Source organism: Acartia tonsa, chromosome 4, assembly GCF_053477335.1.
Source record: "Acartia tonsa isolate MP-2025a chromosome 4, ASM5347733v1, whole genome shotgun sequence".
Lineage (NCBI taxonomy): Eukaryota > Metazoa > Arthropoda > Copepoda > Calanoida > Acartiidae > Acartia > Acartia tonsa.
Genome location: NC_137263.1, coordinates 17,356,279 through 17,374,547, shown reverse-complemented (window position 1 = coordinate 17,374,547; position 18,269 = coordinate 17,356,279). Strand labels below are relative to the sequence as shown.

Here is an 18,269-nt window from a genome sequence, read left to right as displayed (position 1 = left end):
TGTAAATGATACGTCCGTCTGTCGGTACATCTGTCCGTTAGAAACAGTATTAGGGAAAACATGAATTTCTTGGCTGCTATTTAAAGGACTTTATTATCATACTAAGAAGCATCCAGATTATAATTTACTAAGTCCTTTAGTCTATCGGTAATGGTCTGACAACCAGTTGATTTATATTTAAACAAGGATGATAACATTCATAAAAGCAAAGCTCTGAAACAGGGTGACAGACGAACATTAACTCTTGTAGAGCGTGAATATGTAAAATATATATAAATAAGTCTTGTCAAAATTTTGCCCAAATTTGTTGCAACAGTTCTTAAATATAAAATACTGTTTAAGGGTATACTGACATTGTTAAGAATTGATTATAGAGATGCTTCGCTTATAATATTGTACTTATAATATAAGTTAAAAATCAACATAAACGTATGGACATTCTGGTAATGATTACAGGATTGATACGCTTTCCAAATCGTACAGAACTAATACAGGAATCAATAGAACAATTTTAACATGCCTAAGTTAACGAAAAAGCTAACGTTACGGACGCAGGGACGTACGGACTGACCCTAATTATAGAAAAGCTTCGCTGTAATTTTAGATAGACAGCTTTTTTTTTAGGGGGGAGGGGTAAAGATAAAACTAACGTCTGCGCCCCTAGCATCTAGGGTATTCGAAGGGATATAGAAGGGCAGAAAAATAGCTTAAAACAATACCCAGGCTTATTTATAAAAATGAAATAGCCTAAAACCATCCTATAAGAAGCTTCCCTCTAAAGAAGAACCATATTGGTTCAGTGGTGAGTGAGATCCTTTGCTACACACAAAAAAAGCTTTATTAAATTTGATTTATAAGCCACTATATTTTTATGTCAGCCTTTAACTTTGTTTAAAATACTTGATTTATATTGTTCTTTCCTTTCAATGGCCTTGGTTTCTAAAGGGGGGGGGGACGAAAGTGACACTTTTTTAAACCAAAACTAAGAGTCAACAAAGGAACTCGACTAAAAAAAGGGTTACAGGTCTGAGATTTTGCATGGCAGTTGCTTTATAGGGGTACAATATGGAACTGTGAAGAAACGGCGGCGCAACCGCCGAAAACCGCCGTTTCCCGCCGTAATTTTTCTTGCCTTTTCTCGGCGGTTTTCGGCGGTTGCGCCGCCGTTTCTTCACAGTTCCATATTTTACCCCTATAAAGCAACTGCCATGCAAAATGTCAGACCTGTAACTCTTTTTTTAGTTGAGTTCCTTTGACTTTTAGTTTTGGTTTCAAAAAGTGTCACTTTCGCCCCCCCCCCCCTTTAATAGTAGTCCATGAATCCACATTCATTTACTGTAGGAATTACTTAAACTCTCCATCCAACTATTAAAATTTGAAAATAACAATGATGTTTTAGTGGTACAGAAACTCTATATATTGCAATGATAGTAATCAAGAATTTAATCAGTTTCTATTAAAAAAAGGATGACAACATCCATAAAAGCGAAGCTCTGAAACGGTGGGTCAAACGAACATTAACACTTATAAATTGTCATAACTAAATAATCAGAACATAAATGTATAAAAGTTTAACAGAATTGTAATTAAATTTGTTGAAAAACTGAATAATTACAGGATAATTTTTAAGGACATTGTAAAAGGGCTCGGCAGCCTGTATTCCTTAGTGCAAACCTTATACAATTTTAAATATCAACTAAAAGGTCGAACCTGACCCAAGTATGACAATCCGTCTTATCAAAGATCTTTTAAAGCATCAAAATGGGTTAAAATTTATAGCTTAGTCACAGCTGATGCGCAGCTGCCGAGCCCTGTATACTATTTATTAAAAGCATATAATATGTATATTAATCATATATGTACACCTTAAAAACTCTCCAAAAGTTTTGATTGAGGTCTAAGTCGATGTTAAAAAAATTTTTCTTTTTAACAGAATAATATAAGAAATTTCGAATTTTTAACCATATGAGTAGATTAGTTCTAGGGACATTTTTCTTATTAAAATCACAAAAATATGTATATAATATGTTATATTACATAAGCTACAACCTGTTTATGAAAGGTTTTAACTTTATTTTTACATAGAATAAGCTTTTGTTGGTCGCTGAAATTTATATTTTGATATTTCTAATATGATATTAACATAAAGATAAACATTTTCTGCAAAAATTGTTGTTCTAGCTTCAAAAATTTAAAAAAAACAGCCGTTTGAAATTTTTAAGTAAAAAAGGACCTAAAAACAAAGGTTGTTAAATAAAAGGGCGAATAAAGCGAAAATTGACTTTGACTTACTAAATTCATTATCAAACAGGGGACTTACACAAAAATTTTTAGTCCTCTAGCTCTAATAGGAACTGAGATAATAGAGGGGAACGTTAAACCGATTAAGGTGCAGTAAGGGGCCCGACTGTTAAGGTTTAATAATCCAAGCATTCAAAATTCTATAAAAGTTTCCAAATTTGTTAAGCCAATGAATAAGGGACCTAGTGTAATAAACAGCCAAATGTCTTACTCCCTAACTAGTTAGAATAGTTATCTAGCGCATCGTATTATAGACAACTTTCTGCAGATATCAAAAAAAATTTCAAGGGTCTAACAAAACTGGTATTAATTTTATTATTTTTATTTTGAATTTGTGAAAATTGTCTGTAATATGATAATTTAAATGATTTTTTTGTATGACTGAGACCCTGTTCTTATCTAGCAGATGCTAATAGTAATCGGTTTTAAGCCATACTGGAAATATATTTTAGTAACAGAGTGGTCTGAAGTGTTTTTTTTAAAGGCATTATATGTACTTAATAAAATAATACTTTTTTTATCTATAGCGAAATATCTCTCTAACCACTGCACCGATATAGTTATCGTTTACAGTGAATCTTATTATATGTTCAGGGAAGGGTTTGGTGTTGGTAACTCAACCTCCCAAGAGAAATAAAGAAATTGTCTTGAACCCCCCCCCCTCAATTATTTTAATATTACTTTTTAAAACGTAAATTGATAATAGGGGGGGGGGGGGTGTGGAGGTCGATCCTAAAGCTTTTCAGGGGCGTAGCCGCTATTATGTTCTTATAGTATAGAATTACTATTATATAAAAAACAAGGAAGACAACATCTATAGAAGCAAAAGACAAACGAACATTTACAATTGTAGAGTGTCCGAACTTCATAAGCTGAATTTAAATGAATAAGTCTGAACAAAAATGTATGTAAATATGTTCTAAATTGCTTAAATACAGAATTCTGTTTAGTTTTAGACTTGATTGTGGAGATGCTTCGCTATCATTTTGTCCCAGGAATCTGGTAATTATTAGAGTTGCCATGATTTCAAATTGTTCCTAACTGTTATAGAATCATTAGGCCAAGTTTAAAATCAATAGGACAACTAACATGCCTAAACTAACAATAAGAGCTATCGTTTCGTATATACATAGACGTTTGGACGGAACAGCCCTAATTATAGAAAAGATGCGCTTTTTAAAATGCTACAATATATACTAGCAGTGTCCAAACTTTTCCGCTGATAATTTTTATCTACAAAAGGGGTAAATTTGTTAACCACTATTGGGGAAATTTCAATGATTTTTAGGCCATTGTCTTATCCCCCAAGGTCCTTGGATGTTCCAACAAAATGCTTCGCTAGTTATGGACATGATTGATCTAATTCTACTCAGGGATCTAAAGGGACAAGACAATGGCCGATAAATTGATGTAATTCTCCAATAATTATACACAAAAATACACCTTCTGTAGAAAGCAATTAGTGGTTGAAAAGTTACCTTAATTAATCAACCAAATAAATCAATAATAGTTCCCAAAGTTGTTATGCCAACCAATTAGAAAATGTTATTAAAAAACTTTGGGGGCCAGTGTAATAAACAGCCCAATGTCTCCTCCCTCCCTGCATTCTACCAAATAAAAAATGTGAAATGGAAAATATGAAAAAGAATAGGCATTTTATTCTCAAACTTTAAATGGAGAAACAATCCCCCCCTCCCTCCCAGTGGTTTAGTCTGCAGAAAGGAAGGAAATAATTGGCTGTTTATTACACTAGTTCCCAAAATTTTATAATAACGTTTTCTTATTCGCTGCCTAAACAACTTGAAATGTACACATCTTAACCTAAATTGTTAGATACGTCAATCTAAATAAGTATAACCGCACAGGGATCTAAAGAGATAAGACAATTGCCAATAAATTGAAGTATATACCCAATTGTGATGCACAAAATTACCCCTTCTGTAGATTTAAATTAATGGTTGAATTGAAATCTCTCTCTCTCTCTCTAATAACCGCAAGGTAACCTTTAGTCATGAGAAAATGGGTGAATGGGTTTGTGTGTGTGTGTGTGTGTGCGCGCGCGCGCGCAATTCCTTTCGGTCAGCCAGTTGTGAAAAATAGGTTACAATGTGAAGATATTACGTGAGTTTTGATGCGAAGATTCAATGTAATAAGTGTTGTTTAATAATAAGTTAATGGTAACTATTCAAATAAGGAATTCCAACTCAAAGTTCAAATTATATTTCTATTGTTTATTTAAATAGTGCTTTAAACAGTTAAATTCAAATGCTGCAATTTAACGGTTTGGAATTTGGCTGTTTATTAGCAATGTTTAATTATAATTCATTTAACCTTAAACCAAAGAGAGAAAAAATATACAGAACGAAAAACGTCAACATGATCATCTAAAAGTAAACCAAGAGGTAAGAACAATAACTTAGTAAATGATTAACCTTTTGTTTTAAATTTGTGTATATTATCAAATCTCAAACGTTTTGGGTACTAATAAGGAAATGGGCGGAGTTGAAGTAGCTTGGGTTAAGAATGATAGAGTATAAGAAGAGATGGGGGATTTAATCAAGCATTTATGATCAATTTATATCCAGGGAAGGGGACAAGGAATTGTAAATTACACTTGTACTCAAAATCTTATTACCACCTTATTCTTATTCCTTGCTACAAATATTTTGAGTACTTTTATTGAATTGTGGTTGGTTGGTAGCAGATAAACTTTATTTACATATGGGGTAATTGTTTATCATCATTGGGTATGTACATCAATTTATTGTATTATCGTCTTATCCCTTAACATCCATAATTTATTACCCTCCCTAAACAAATAAAATATAAGATAGGGTTAAGATTCCCACATACCTTTATCGAAAGTTAGGTCCCCAAAATTTTATAAAAACGTTTCTTATTCGTTGGCTTAACAACTTTGGGGACTTTGAGTGTCCAAACGTTTCAACCACTAATTGTAATCTACAGAAGGGGTTCTTTTGTAAATCATCATTAGGGATATACATCAATAAATCGGCCATTGGATATAGTTGAAATTGGGTTGCTGTTTGTTAGGCATAATTATTTAAATTTTTTTTATATTTTTGAAGGAGGGGCCGTTTGACCGTAAATTACATTAGTACCCAAAGTTTTATAACCGCATTTTGGTACCCAAAGTTTTATAACCGCATTTTATTATATTATTTATTATTTTATTTCCATGAATTTTGATTGCTTTGACTTAATTTTTGGTCAATAATTTTAATCTACAGAAGGGGAAACTTTGTCAGGGATCTTAAAGGATAAAACAAACATAATTAATTACCATTTCTGTAAATTAAAATTATTAGTTGAAAGCTTTTAAAAAAACTACCAAATAAAAATTTAATTTAAGTACCCAAAGTTTTTAATCTAACGATTAAAAACTTGATTTTAAAACTTTGGGTTCTAGTGTAATACCCCCTTCCTTAACTTTCTTCATTTATTATCATTGCATTAGGGCCATATATCAAAATATAGTCAATTGACTTATCTCCTATTATCCCTGGATAAAAATAAAGTAATAATTATAAGTTGTGTAGAACTCTACAATTCTCTCAATAATCCTCTTTGTCCATCAGTCCGTCCGTAACACTATGGATGGCGATGCAATGTTGTAAACTAACAGACTGCTTAATTTTTGGGGGTATAGGCCCTTTCGTGGCAATGCCTCTTAAGGGGTGTTTCGTCGTATTTTCACAGTAGCTTTTCCCCTATTTCTAGCCCATGCGGGGGGCTCTAACCATGCGGGAAAATCACCTAAACCTAAAATAACCTAACCTAAAATAAATTATAAAAACTAATGTGAAAATAAGAAGAAATGCCCCTTAAGAGGCGTTTTCACGAAAGGGACTATACCCATTATTTAGTACTAAAATTTATTTCATATTTTTTTCTTTTTTTATCAGCCGACAATCTTCTCTATAATATTTAATAAGTTTTGTGCTTTGTTTCTTATGGATGTTATCTTTCTTGTTAAAGGCGAAGCTTTTCTATAATTAGGGTCGGTCCGTCCGTACGGCCGTCCGTCCGTACGTCAGTCACAGAGAGTTATCTCTTTTCGTTAATTTAAACAGGTTAGAATTGTCCTATCGATTCCAAACTTTGCATGATGATTCCTGTAGTAGTTCGGTTCAATTTAGAAAGCGTAGCAACTCTTTAATCAATACCAGAATGTTTGTACTTGCATTTGAAACATGTCGATTTTCAATAAGCGAAGCTTTTCTATAATTAGGGTCGGTCCGTCCGTCCGTCCGTCCGTCCGTCCGTCCGTCCGTCCGTACGTCCGTCCGTCCGAGATAGATAGCTTTTATTCGTTAATTTAGGCATGTTAGAATTGTCCTATCGATTTCAAACTTTGCATGATGATTCCTGTAGTAGTTGGGTACGATTTAGAAAGCGTAGCAACTCTATAATCATTACCAGAATGTCCGTACGTCCATTTTAAACATGTTGATTTTTCTACTTTTTTACAACAAATTTTCAAGTGTTTTAATAATCCGTTTGATCTGATTTTTGGTATATTGATTCCTGGGACAACAAAGAACAATATTATAAGCGAAGCAACTCTATAATCAAGTCCAAAAATGTAAGTATGTCCATAAACATTATCCTGTTTTTAAGCAGTTTTTCGACAAATTTACCTACAATTTTGATTCGACATTTATACATTTATGTTCCGATTTTTCAGTTCAGATACTATACAAGTGTTAATGTCCGTTTGTCCTACCGTTTCAGTGCTTCGCTTTTATGGATGTTGTCATCCTTGTTTTGACAACAAATTTTGTATGTTAAAATTATCCGATTCTTCTGATTTTTTGAAAACTGATTCCTATTACAACAAGGTACAATGTTATAAGCAAAGCATCTCTATAAACAAGTCCCAAAAATGTAAGTATGTCCTTAAACAGTATCATATATTTATGCAGTTTTGCAACAAATTTACTTACAATATTGTTTGTATTGATGCATTAATATTCTGCTAATTCAGTTCTGACAATCTACAAGTGTTAATGTTCGTTTGCCCTTCCATTTCAGAGCTTCGCTTTTATGGATGTTGTCATCCTTGTTATTAATATTTCGCAGTCTAGTATTCTAAATCTGGGTATTTGCCCCCTCCCAATTTGAAAAAGCTTGCACACCATTACCTCCCAGACATCGTTTTTTAAAAGCGAAGCTTTTCTATAAATAGGGTCGGTCCGTCCGAGATAGATAGCTTTTATTCGTTAATTTAGGCATGTTAGAATTGTCCTATCGATTTCAAACTTTGCATGGTGATTCCTGTAGTATTTAGGTACGATTTAGAAAGCGTAGCAATTCTATAAGCATTACCATAATTTCCGTTTTAAACATGTTGATTTTTTTACCTTTTTAAAAACAAATTTTTATGTGATCTAATTATCCGTTTTATCTGATTTTTGGTATATTGATTCCTGGGACAACAAAGTACAATATTATAAGCAAAGCAACTCTATAATCAAGTCCATAAACATTATCCTGTAGCAAGCAGTTTTTCAACAAATTTACTTACAATTTTGCTTCGACTCTTAGACTTTTATATTCTGATTATTCAGTTCATACACTATACAAGTATCAATGTCCGTTTGTCCTCCCGTTTCAGTGATTCGTTGTTATGGATGTTGTCATCCTTGTTTGATATAATAAAAATAGCGTTGCTTTTAACAAGAATGATAAACATGCATTTTTATGAAGTTACAAGGATGACAAAATCCATAAAAGCGAAGCCTTGAAACTGTATGACAGACGAACATTAACTCTTATAGAGTATCAGAACTGAATTTACAAAATATAAATATAAAAGTTTTGACAAAATTATATGTATATTTTTAAAAGCGAAGCTTTTCTATAAATAGGGTCGGTCCGTCCGTCCGAGATAGATAGCTTTTTTCGTTAATTTAGGCATGTTAGAATTGTCCTATCGATTTCAAACTTTGCATGATGATTCCTGTAGTAGTTAGGAACAATTTAGAAAGAGTAGCAATTCTATAAGCATTACCAGAATGTCCGTACGTCCATTTTAAACATTGATTTTTCTACTTTTTTGAAAACAAATTTTTGATGTGATTTTTGGTATATTGATTCCGAAGACAACAAAGAACAATATTCAAGCGAAGCAACTCTATAATCAAGTCCTAAAAATGTAGGAATGTCCATAAACATTATCCTGTATCAAGCAGTTTTTCAACAAATTTATTTACAATTTTGCTTTGCCTCTTATACATTTATATTCTGACTATTCAGTTCAGACACTATACAAGTGTTAATGTCCGTTTGACCTACCGTTTCAGTGCTTCGCTTTTATGGATGTTGTCATCCTTGTTGTAACAAAACTTCTTAATTACAGAATTCTGACTTGATTATATAGATGCTTCGCTTATAATATTGTACCTTTTTTATTAGGAATCAGTATTTCAGTCAATCGGATATGAAATAAAATTATATTATTAAAAAAGATAAAAATCAACATGTTTAAAATTAACTTACGGACATTCTAGTAAGGATTATAGAGTTGCTACGCTTTCCAAATCGTACCTAACTACTACAGGAATAATCATGCAAAGTTTGAAATCGATAGAACAATTCTAACTTGCCTAAATTAACGGAAAAAGCTATCAGTTACTACGGACGAACTGACACTAATAATAGAAAAGCTTTGCTTTTAAAAATTAAGTCAAGTAGTGCAGATATAATTAAATCTATCTATACATTTATGAACAATTTATCTCTAAGTAGTGAAGTTTTTTTTTGTCTATAAGATGTGCAGCTATATAGAACTAACTATTATATACCCTCCCCCCAAAAAATTTTGAAAGTACATTTGATCCCCAATTTCCTCCCCTCTGACCTTCGAAGGGCCTCATTTTAACCACCCTCCAAAAAAATAAAGCTTGGACGTCCTAGTATTTATGTTCTGAAATAGTCAGGGAACTTAATGGATAAGAGACTGGCTAATAAATTGATTTACATCTCCAATTTTAAAACACAAATTTACTCCTTCTGTAGATTACAATTAGTGGTATAAGTATTTGGACACTCAATTTAATAACCAACCAATCTAATTTCATTTCTCAATGTTGTTTGGCCAACGAATAAGAAAACGTAAATATAAAACTTTGAGAACAAGTGTTTTAAACAGCTCATTGTCCTCTCTCTCTCTCTCTCTCTCTCTCCCCCTTCCCTCCCTCTCTCTCCCTCCCTCCCTCCCTCTCCGTCTCTTGAAGAAAATCTAACTGACAATTTTATATTAATAAGGAAAATTATGATCATGATTAGCGAAGCAAAATATTTTAAATAGATAGTCTAATAAGAACTATGAAATCCTATTCATACTAACATAACAATAGCATTCTGTAATTATTTCTAATAGAAGAAATACCGCAGCAATATATGTTTCTTATTTTAATAATATACAGCTATAAAATAAAAGTGCACTTCAAACTAGCTATGCTTATTCTAACCAAGTACAATTTCAACAATAAGTAGCACAGCAAAACCAGCCAACTATTTATCGTGCAAAGCTTGAAACTAATGCATTGCAATAGGACAGAATTTATTAATTACGGATGTACATACCTAACTTAATTACCTCCTAAAAACTCGTGGTATCAAGGACGTCCAAGCTTTCTTTTTTGGATAGGGAGGGTAGCCATCCTTTTATAAGTAAAGTTTAATAAAAGTATAGTTTTTAATCCAACGAATAGATCAACGGGATTTTAAAACTTTGGATACTTTATCCTCCTCCCTGAAGATATTCAAATTGATTCTCTAAGTAATATACTTGAAAAAATAGATTGACGATAGTATGTCTGCCAAGGCTATCATTTTAACAGCTATATAGTCGACGACTATATTAATTTGAACTTTTTTCCACTTCTATTTCTAGCAAAGCTACTTTATAATTATCTTTGTCCTTTAGTCTGTTCGTAACTCTATGTGGGCAATGCTAATGTTTAAGATAGGCCGCTTAAATATTTGGTACTTAAATTTTTTTCCACTTCTATTTTGTAGCAAAGCTACTCTATGATTATCTTTGTCCATCAGTCCGTCAGTAACTCTAAGTGGGCGATGCTAATATTTAATATTGACCCCTTAAATATTTGGTACTAAAATTTATTTCATATTTTTTTTCTTTTCTATATCAGCTGACCATCCTCTCTAATAATAAGTTTTTTGCTTTGTTTCTTGTGGATATTGTCATCCTTGTTATTAATGTTGCAAAGTCTAGTATTTACAAACTGGTTATTTCCCCCCTCCCTATTTAAAAATGCTTGCACGCCCTTGAACAAGAATGACAAGCATGCATCTTTATAAAATACTTGAATTGAATACTAGATCGTACCTAACTGTTTGAATCATCATGAAAAGTTTGAATTTGATAGGACAATTATGACATATCTAAATTATTCAAAAGAACTATGCGTTTTGAACGGACATATGGAAAGACCAACCAGAATTATAAGATAGCTTAGACATTTAACAATTGTTACTTATGCATAGCTAACTTTTTTTCAGGGATCGAAAGGGATAAGACAATGGCCGATGATTTGATGTACATCCCCAATGATGGTACACAAAATTATCCCTTCTGTAGATTACAATTATTGGTTGAAAGTCCCCAAAGTTTTCAACGAAGTTTGCAACGAATAAGAAAACATTATCATAAGACTTTGGGGACTATAGTAATAAAGAGCACAATGTCCCCTCCCTCCCCAACTACTGTACTGTTTTTTTTCAAAGAAAGAGGGGACAATGGGTTGTTTATTACACTAGTCCTCAAATTATTATAAAAATGTTTTCTTATTCATTGGCTTTTCAACTTTGGGCTCTTAAGTTAATTTTGATTTGTTGTTTCATTAAGTTGAAAGTTCAAACATTTCAACCAATAATTTTAATCTACAGAAACGGTGATTTTGTGTATAATCATTGGGGAAGTACATCAATTTATCAGCCATTGTCTTATCCCTTTAGATCCCTGGTTTTTTTTAAAAGTGACTTTGTATAATTGGGGTCGGTCCGGTTAGCTAGAATTATCCTATTGATAATCAACAAATATTATTTTTTTTTTATAAATATGTTGTTGGCGTAGAGTTGGCGTAAAACTTGTTTCTTGATGTAAATGATGGGAAGTGGGTAATAACTGCAGAAAAAGGGGAAGGAGATTGTGGGGAAATTTTCACTTAGAATTGTTTGTTAGTATCCAATCCCTTTTCCCTGGTTTTACTACTTTGGAGCTTCGCTTTTGTATGTTTCCTCGTCAAAAGAGAAGCTTTTTATATAGTTAGGGTCTGTTTGACCATACATAATTGTTATATTTCATTAATTTTACATGTTAAAATGTTCTATCCATTTCAAACTTTTCATAATTATTCTATAAATGTTATCAGAAAGTCCACACTTCCATTTAAAACATTTTATTTTTATCAATAAGTTCAAGTGTCCTTTGATATATTTAGGTGAAATTTTGGAAAGTTTAATATAAGGGGGGGGGGGGCCCGGGGGGGGCTGAGGTGTATTTATAAAATTGAGAGATATTTCCTGATATTCATTTTAGTAGACTGATTTTTAGATGATGCTCTTACTTGAAGTAGCCTAGCTAAAAGATGACCAATATCATTGGTCAACTGTCTATAGTTAATACTACAATTAATCCTTCACAGCTTAGAATCCACCTGCTTTTCAGAGACGTATAACATTGTCAGTGATAAAAAGGATAAAACAATGGATGATACATCAAAATACCCCTTCTAAATTCTATAATTATTGGTTAAAACGTTTGGACACTGCTGGTATATTAATTGACTAATCAAATTTAATAAAAGTACCCAAAGTGTAGAGCGAATGAATTAAAACTTTGGTATTATTGTAATATACAGTTCAATGTCTCCTCCCTCTCTTTTTGACCAGGGAGGGAGGGGACATTGGGCTTTAAATTACGCTGGCACCCAAAGTTATCTTCGGTTGACAACACTTACAGGTTTTTCTTATTAAATTTTGAATGTTTTTTTTTCTACATTAGAAGAGTGCAAATTTTTCAACCAATAATTTTATTCTACAGTAGGATTATCTTGTTTATCATCATTTGGGATATGAATAAATGTTTTGTCCATTGGTTTATCCCTTGAATTCCTGTTAAATCTTTAACGTTTTTTCATTCATTGGCACAACAACTTTAGGGACTTTTTTACTCATTTTGAGTCTCCAAATGTTTTAACTACTAATTATAATTTACAGAAGGGGTAATTTTGTGCATCATCATTGGAGATGTATGTTAAGAAGGGTTGATTTTCCACTTTTTTGTTTACACAATTTTTTTTAGTAAAAGTCCCCAAAGTTGTTAAATCAGCGAATGAGTAAACGTTATTAAAAAACTTTGGGGACCAGTGTAATAAATAGCTCATTGTTCCCTCTCTCTCTGGACAATGTGGTGATAAAACTTTGGGTACTTTCTTTTTCCCTACTTTGACATTGGGCTGTTTATAACACTGGTACCCAAAGTTTTATGACAATGTTTTCTCATTCGTTGATTTAATAACTTTTACAAAATTATGATTGGTTGATTTATTAAATTGAGTGTTCAAACGTTTCAACCACTAATTTTAATCTTCAGAAGGTGTAATTTTGTGTGCCATTGATATGTACATCCATTTATCTGCCATTGTCTTATCCCTGAGTTTCATTAGATATTGCTATTTTCTTCAGGGATCTAAAGGGATAAGGCAAGGGCCGATAAATTGTTGTTGTATATCCCCAATGATAATACACAAAATTAACCCATCTGTAGATTGAAATAAGTGGTTGAAACGTTTGAACACTCAACTTTATGAACCAATCAATTAAAATACAATAAATATCCCTAGAGCTGGCGAGACAAAGAACAAGGAAAGGTTATTATAAAACATTGGGGAATAGTGTATTAAAATGCCTATGGTTTTTCCCTCCCTGTATTTTGTTTCTAATTAGCGGCAACACCCCTAAAAGCCTCTAATGGGGGGGGGGGGGACGAATCAACTCCCCTTAATATTCAATTTTAGTTTTATAAAGAAAAGGTAAAAAACATCTTTTCAGGACCTATGAGAAGCTATATTGTTAATTAGAACCATATTGGTTCAGCAGTTAGAGAGATCCCATTGTACTAACAGACAAACTGACACTCTCATATAGACATCCTGTTACTTTTAGTTAAGAAGAAACAAATATATGAATTGTACTTTCAATAGATAGATAGTTTAAGTTTTAAAAGGAAAAAAAATATATAAAAAAAACTATATTAAATTTATATAGTTGGAAAAAATATTTTGTGTTGTATCTTTTTTAGATATCCTTTCCGGTTAGTTTTTTTTCTAGATAATCGTTTTTGTGGTTAAATTTTTGTGTTATATAACAATCAAGTTATTTGCATAAACCACAGAGGGAGTGGACATTGGACTGGAAATTATACTGGTTCTATAATCTCTAATTTGTTGGCTTAAAATCTTTGAATATTATTTCGAAATATTAATTGGATGTTACATGCCAAACATACAGACTGAAAGTTTTACAAATTTTCATTTAAAATTAGGTAAAATTAAAGTTAGAAGAACACTTTAGATTTTAAGTACCGAGGCATTTAAAAAAAGGTTTTAGTAGGATTATAATCAATGTTACTTTGTGTTTCGTGCAAAAAAATTGGTGGCATCTAGGAGTAAAAAAAATTACAGTAAAGATTGCATATTTGTGTAATTTAAAATTTTTTTTTGTAAATCTAACATTCAAAATAAGAGGCAAAAAAACTTTTTTTTTGGGGGGGGGAGTATTAAAAAAATATAGAAACTACTTCAAAATATATCACAATATGAATCTTGATCTTAGCAACATTAATAAAAACAAAAATATTGTTGCATATTCTGTGTTTTTTAGTTTCTTTTTTTCTGATATAATATTATCATTTAGTTTAATAAATTGTTTAATTTGTTTAATTGAATGTTCAAATCAAATATTCATAGATATCTAATTAATAGTATTAAATTTTTCCTTATTTTTGCATCAAAGGTGTAGTTGCAAGAAATGCATTTAAACTTGAATTTAGTAAACTTCATATTTTTTATGTTCAATAGTTTATCTAGAGGACATACATTTGAAATAATTTCAATTTTCTACCAGGTAGTTTTAAAAATGACTAGTCCAGTGGTGCCTATTGATTGTTTTTAATTTTAATACAAAATTATATATGTTAGATGGTATTTTTGTAACTTATGCTGGCCATCAAACTTTTTAAATGCACTTTATGTAACTATCCCTTTAGATATTATTTGTTGATTATTAGTTTACCTATTGTCAATAATTAATTCAACACAAAATTTTAGAATCACTTCAATGTCAGGTTGTTAATTTATTTTAGTCTGGTGTTGAAGTGGTTTTGAAAATCTTAAAACTACATCATAACTTATTTTTAAATTGTTGATGAACATTTTTTGATGCATTTACCACACAAACAAAGAAATGAGAAACCAAGAAAGAGACAACTTTCAATAGAATAACTTAATTAAAAGATTCTTACATAAGTACAAAATCTTTTATGATAGTTACTTCTGTTGACCCATTTTCACAACTAGAACAACCAGAATCTTTTGAAGAATACCATCAATTAATTTTATAGTTTTATATTTTTTGTGTAAAAATTATTCAATTTCGTAAAATTTATGCTATTAAAATCAAAATATCAGAATTATTATTTGTTTAGATAAAGAGTATGACTATTTGTCATTAAGAGTCAGATTAGAGTATGACTACTTTTCACTTGAATTCAGATTAGAGTATGACTGTTTGTCATCAAATATCAGATTAGAGTATGACTGTTTGTCTATAAAAGTCAGACTTGAGTATGACTGTTTGTCAATAAAAGTCAGTTTAGAGTATGACTGTTTGTCTGCAAATGTCAGATTAGAGTATGACTGTTTGTCATCAAATGTCAGATTAGAGTATGACTGTTTTTCATCAAAAGTCAGGTTAGAGTATGACTGTTTGTCATCAAATGTCAGATTAGAGTATGACTGTTTGTCATCAAATGTCAGATTAGAGTATGACTGTTTGTCATCAAATGTCAGATTAGAGTATGACTGTTTGTCATCAAATGTCAGATTAGAGTATGACTGTTTGTCTTCAAATGTCAGATTAGAGTATGACTGTTTGTCATCAAATGTCAGATTAGAGTATGACTGTTTGTCATCAAATGTCAGATTAGAGTATGACTGTTTGTCATCAAATGTCAGATTAGAGTATGACTGTTTGTCTTCAAATGTCAGATTAGAGTATGACTGTTTGTCATCAAATGTCAGATTAGAGTATGACTGTTTGTCTTCAAATGGCAGATTAGAGTATGACTGTTTGTCATCAAATGTCAGATTAGAGTATGACTGTTTGTCATCAAATGTCAGATTAGAGTATGACCATTTGTCATCAAATGTCAGATTAGAGTATGACTGTTTGTCATCAAATGTCAGATTAGAGTATGACCATTTGTCATCAAATGTCAGATCAGAGTATGACTGTTTGTCATCAAATGTCAGATTAGAGTATGACTGTTTGTCATCAAATGTCAGATTAGAGTATGACTGTTTGTCATCAAATGTCAGATTAGAGTATGACTGTTTGTCATCAAATGTCAGATTGGAGTATGACTTTTTGTCACTAAACGTCAGTTAGCAGTATGACCATTTGTCATCAAATGTCAGATCAGAGTATGACTGTTTGTCATCAAAAGTCAGATTAGAGTATGACTGTTTGTCATCAAATGTCAGATTAGAGTATGACTGTTTGTCATCAAATATCAGATTAGAGTATGACTGTTTGCCATCAAATGTCAGATTACAGTATGACTGTTTGTCATCAAATGTCAGATTAGAGTATGACTGTTTGTCATCAATTGTCAGATTAGAGTATGACTGTTTGTCATCAAATGTCAGGTTAGAGTATGACTGTTTGTCATCAAATGTCAGATAAGGGATTAACTGGGCAAATTTTGAGGGTCAATTTAATCACAGATTACGATCTTAATCACCTGAACTTTGCTCACATTGAGTCAGATTCGTCAGATTATAATCTGAAATCCCCCCTGACAGATTAAAAATTTGGCGGCAAATCCTGAGTAATCTGAGTTTTAGTACCTTTTTGCGCAAAAACACAGGTTTCGTCAGATTACAATCTGACGAAATGTAATCAAATGTCAGAGTTGATTGATGAGGGGCGGGCAGATTAAAACCTGAGGAAAACCTGTCAAAACTCAGATTAGACAAGGTTTTGTCACTACTTGTCAGATTTAAAAACTACTAGGGATTACATTGACATACTGTTAATTTGTATCCCCAACCATTACAAAGCCACATTGAATATTGTTAATTTGTATCACCTTTTACTATGAATTGCCAGCAATTCTAAATGTTGCTATATTGAACCCCCTCCTTCTATACAGAGCCCCACTAAATCTTGTACCTATTGTTTTTGCTGACTTTCAATCTGTTTCTTATAAATCCCATAGATTCTATTTCCAGGGCGTAGGCAGAGTTTCTTAACATTTTCATCAAAATATTATTATTGATTTATCTTTAGATATTAATTTAGTTTTACTGTCCTTTGATTCAAGCTTCCCAATAGTTTTGCTTTACTTTTTATTAATTAGTCCTTTTGAGATTTAATCCTATTTGTTCTATTGTTGAAAATACTATTTGCTAAAATATTAGTTGATCTTTATCTTGCCTAAAAATTTTATTTTAATATGATGACCTATCCTTATATAAAAGTAACAGGATTTCTATCTGTTTATGTGTCTGTCTGTAGCGTAAGATTTTGCAAGCTGCTGAACCGATATTACAGTGAAGCTTTTTTTAGGTCCAGGAAAGGTTCATAACTTTTTTGGGGAATTCGCCAACCTTAAAAAAGAAATACCCTACCCCGTTAAGTATGAATTATAAATTGATTATGTTTTCAGGATGTTGTGCACGAATTGGCCAAGAAACTTGGGTACAGGTCTCGTGATATTGGTGAGACCTGACTCTCCAGGGAGAACGGGGACCCTCAGGGCCAAATAAGAAATGGAAGCGCTGCAGCTTTTTAGGAATTTTCTTCAAAATATTTTAATTTATAAGAATTTTCTTTGGTAAATCTCGATCACATTATTTAGAATTAAAAATTGTTATTTATTCTAATAATATGACTTGAACAATTTAGCCAGCTAAGTCTTTAAACTAGACCTTCTTCTTGTAAAACAGATATTAAGTTATTAGTATGTTCTATGAAAAAGGCTTTTAGACATTTGAATTCAAGTATCAGATACTTTTAAGGGTTAAGGCGAATTGATAATGATATGTTAGACAATAAAAAGATAATATTCATCTTATAAGATTATTTCTTATTTTAAGAAACAAAACCAATTTAGTCTTTTTTTTTAAAAAATACTTCAATGATTTGAAACGACTTAAATAAAGAAATGTTGTGAAGAAAATAAAACTATTCAGAGAGTAATTGTAACGGTTTACTGCCGAACTAGGTGCCAGAATCTTGTAATCAACCTTCTTCCTTAGAAAAAATTTATTTTCATCCACTGTTCATTCATTCAACCCTCCTGAATACTTTCCAGCCCCCCTGTTCCAACCTGACTTGACTGTCCCGGATGACCCCCACAGGATGACCCCTGAGCAATTTTCACCCAAGTGAATATTAAGTTAATAAGAATCCTTGTTTATCCCACCTATAAACTGGACAGCTGATTCAAGTTGCTGTATTATAATAATTTCAGTATTATAAACAATGCAAAGTATTTTATTTATACCAAATAATTTCTATTAAAATTGTTAAAAGTTTTAAAAATATGGGATGATGATAAGAAATGCTTAAAATTGATTTTATAAGCTTAATAAATAATAGGTTGAGCTATAAAACAAAGGTCTTATTATGTC

General features: G+C 31.7%; 1 protein-coding gene across 1 annotated transcript in view; it reads left to right on the top strand.

The window, feature by feature from the left end:
* Positions 1-17,965, top strand: part of LOC145317983 (innexin shaking-B-like) — a 106,345-nt gene extending 88,380 nt beyond the window's left edge. The window contains exons 12-13 of the mRNA XM_080159278.1: positions 17,303-17,428; positions 17,829-17,965. Coding sequence (XP_080015404.1) covers positions 17,303-17,365 — 63 coding nt within the window. The 3' untranslated portion in view covers positions 17,366-17,428; positions 17,829-17,965. The remainder of the gene's footprint in view (positions 1-17,302; positions 17,429-17,828) is intronic.
* Positions 17,966-18,269: the final 304 nt, after the last annotated feature.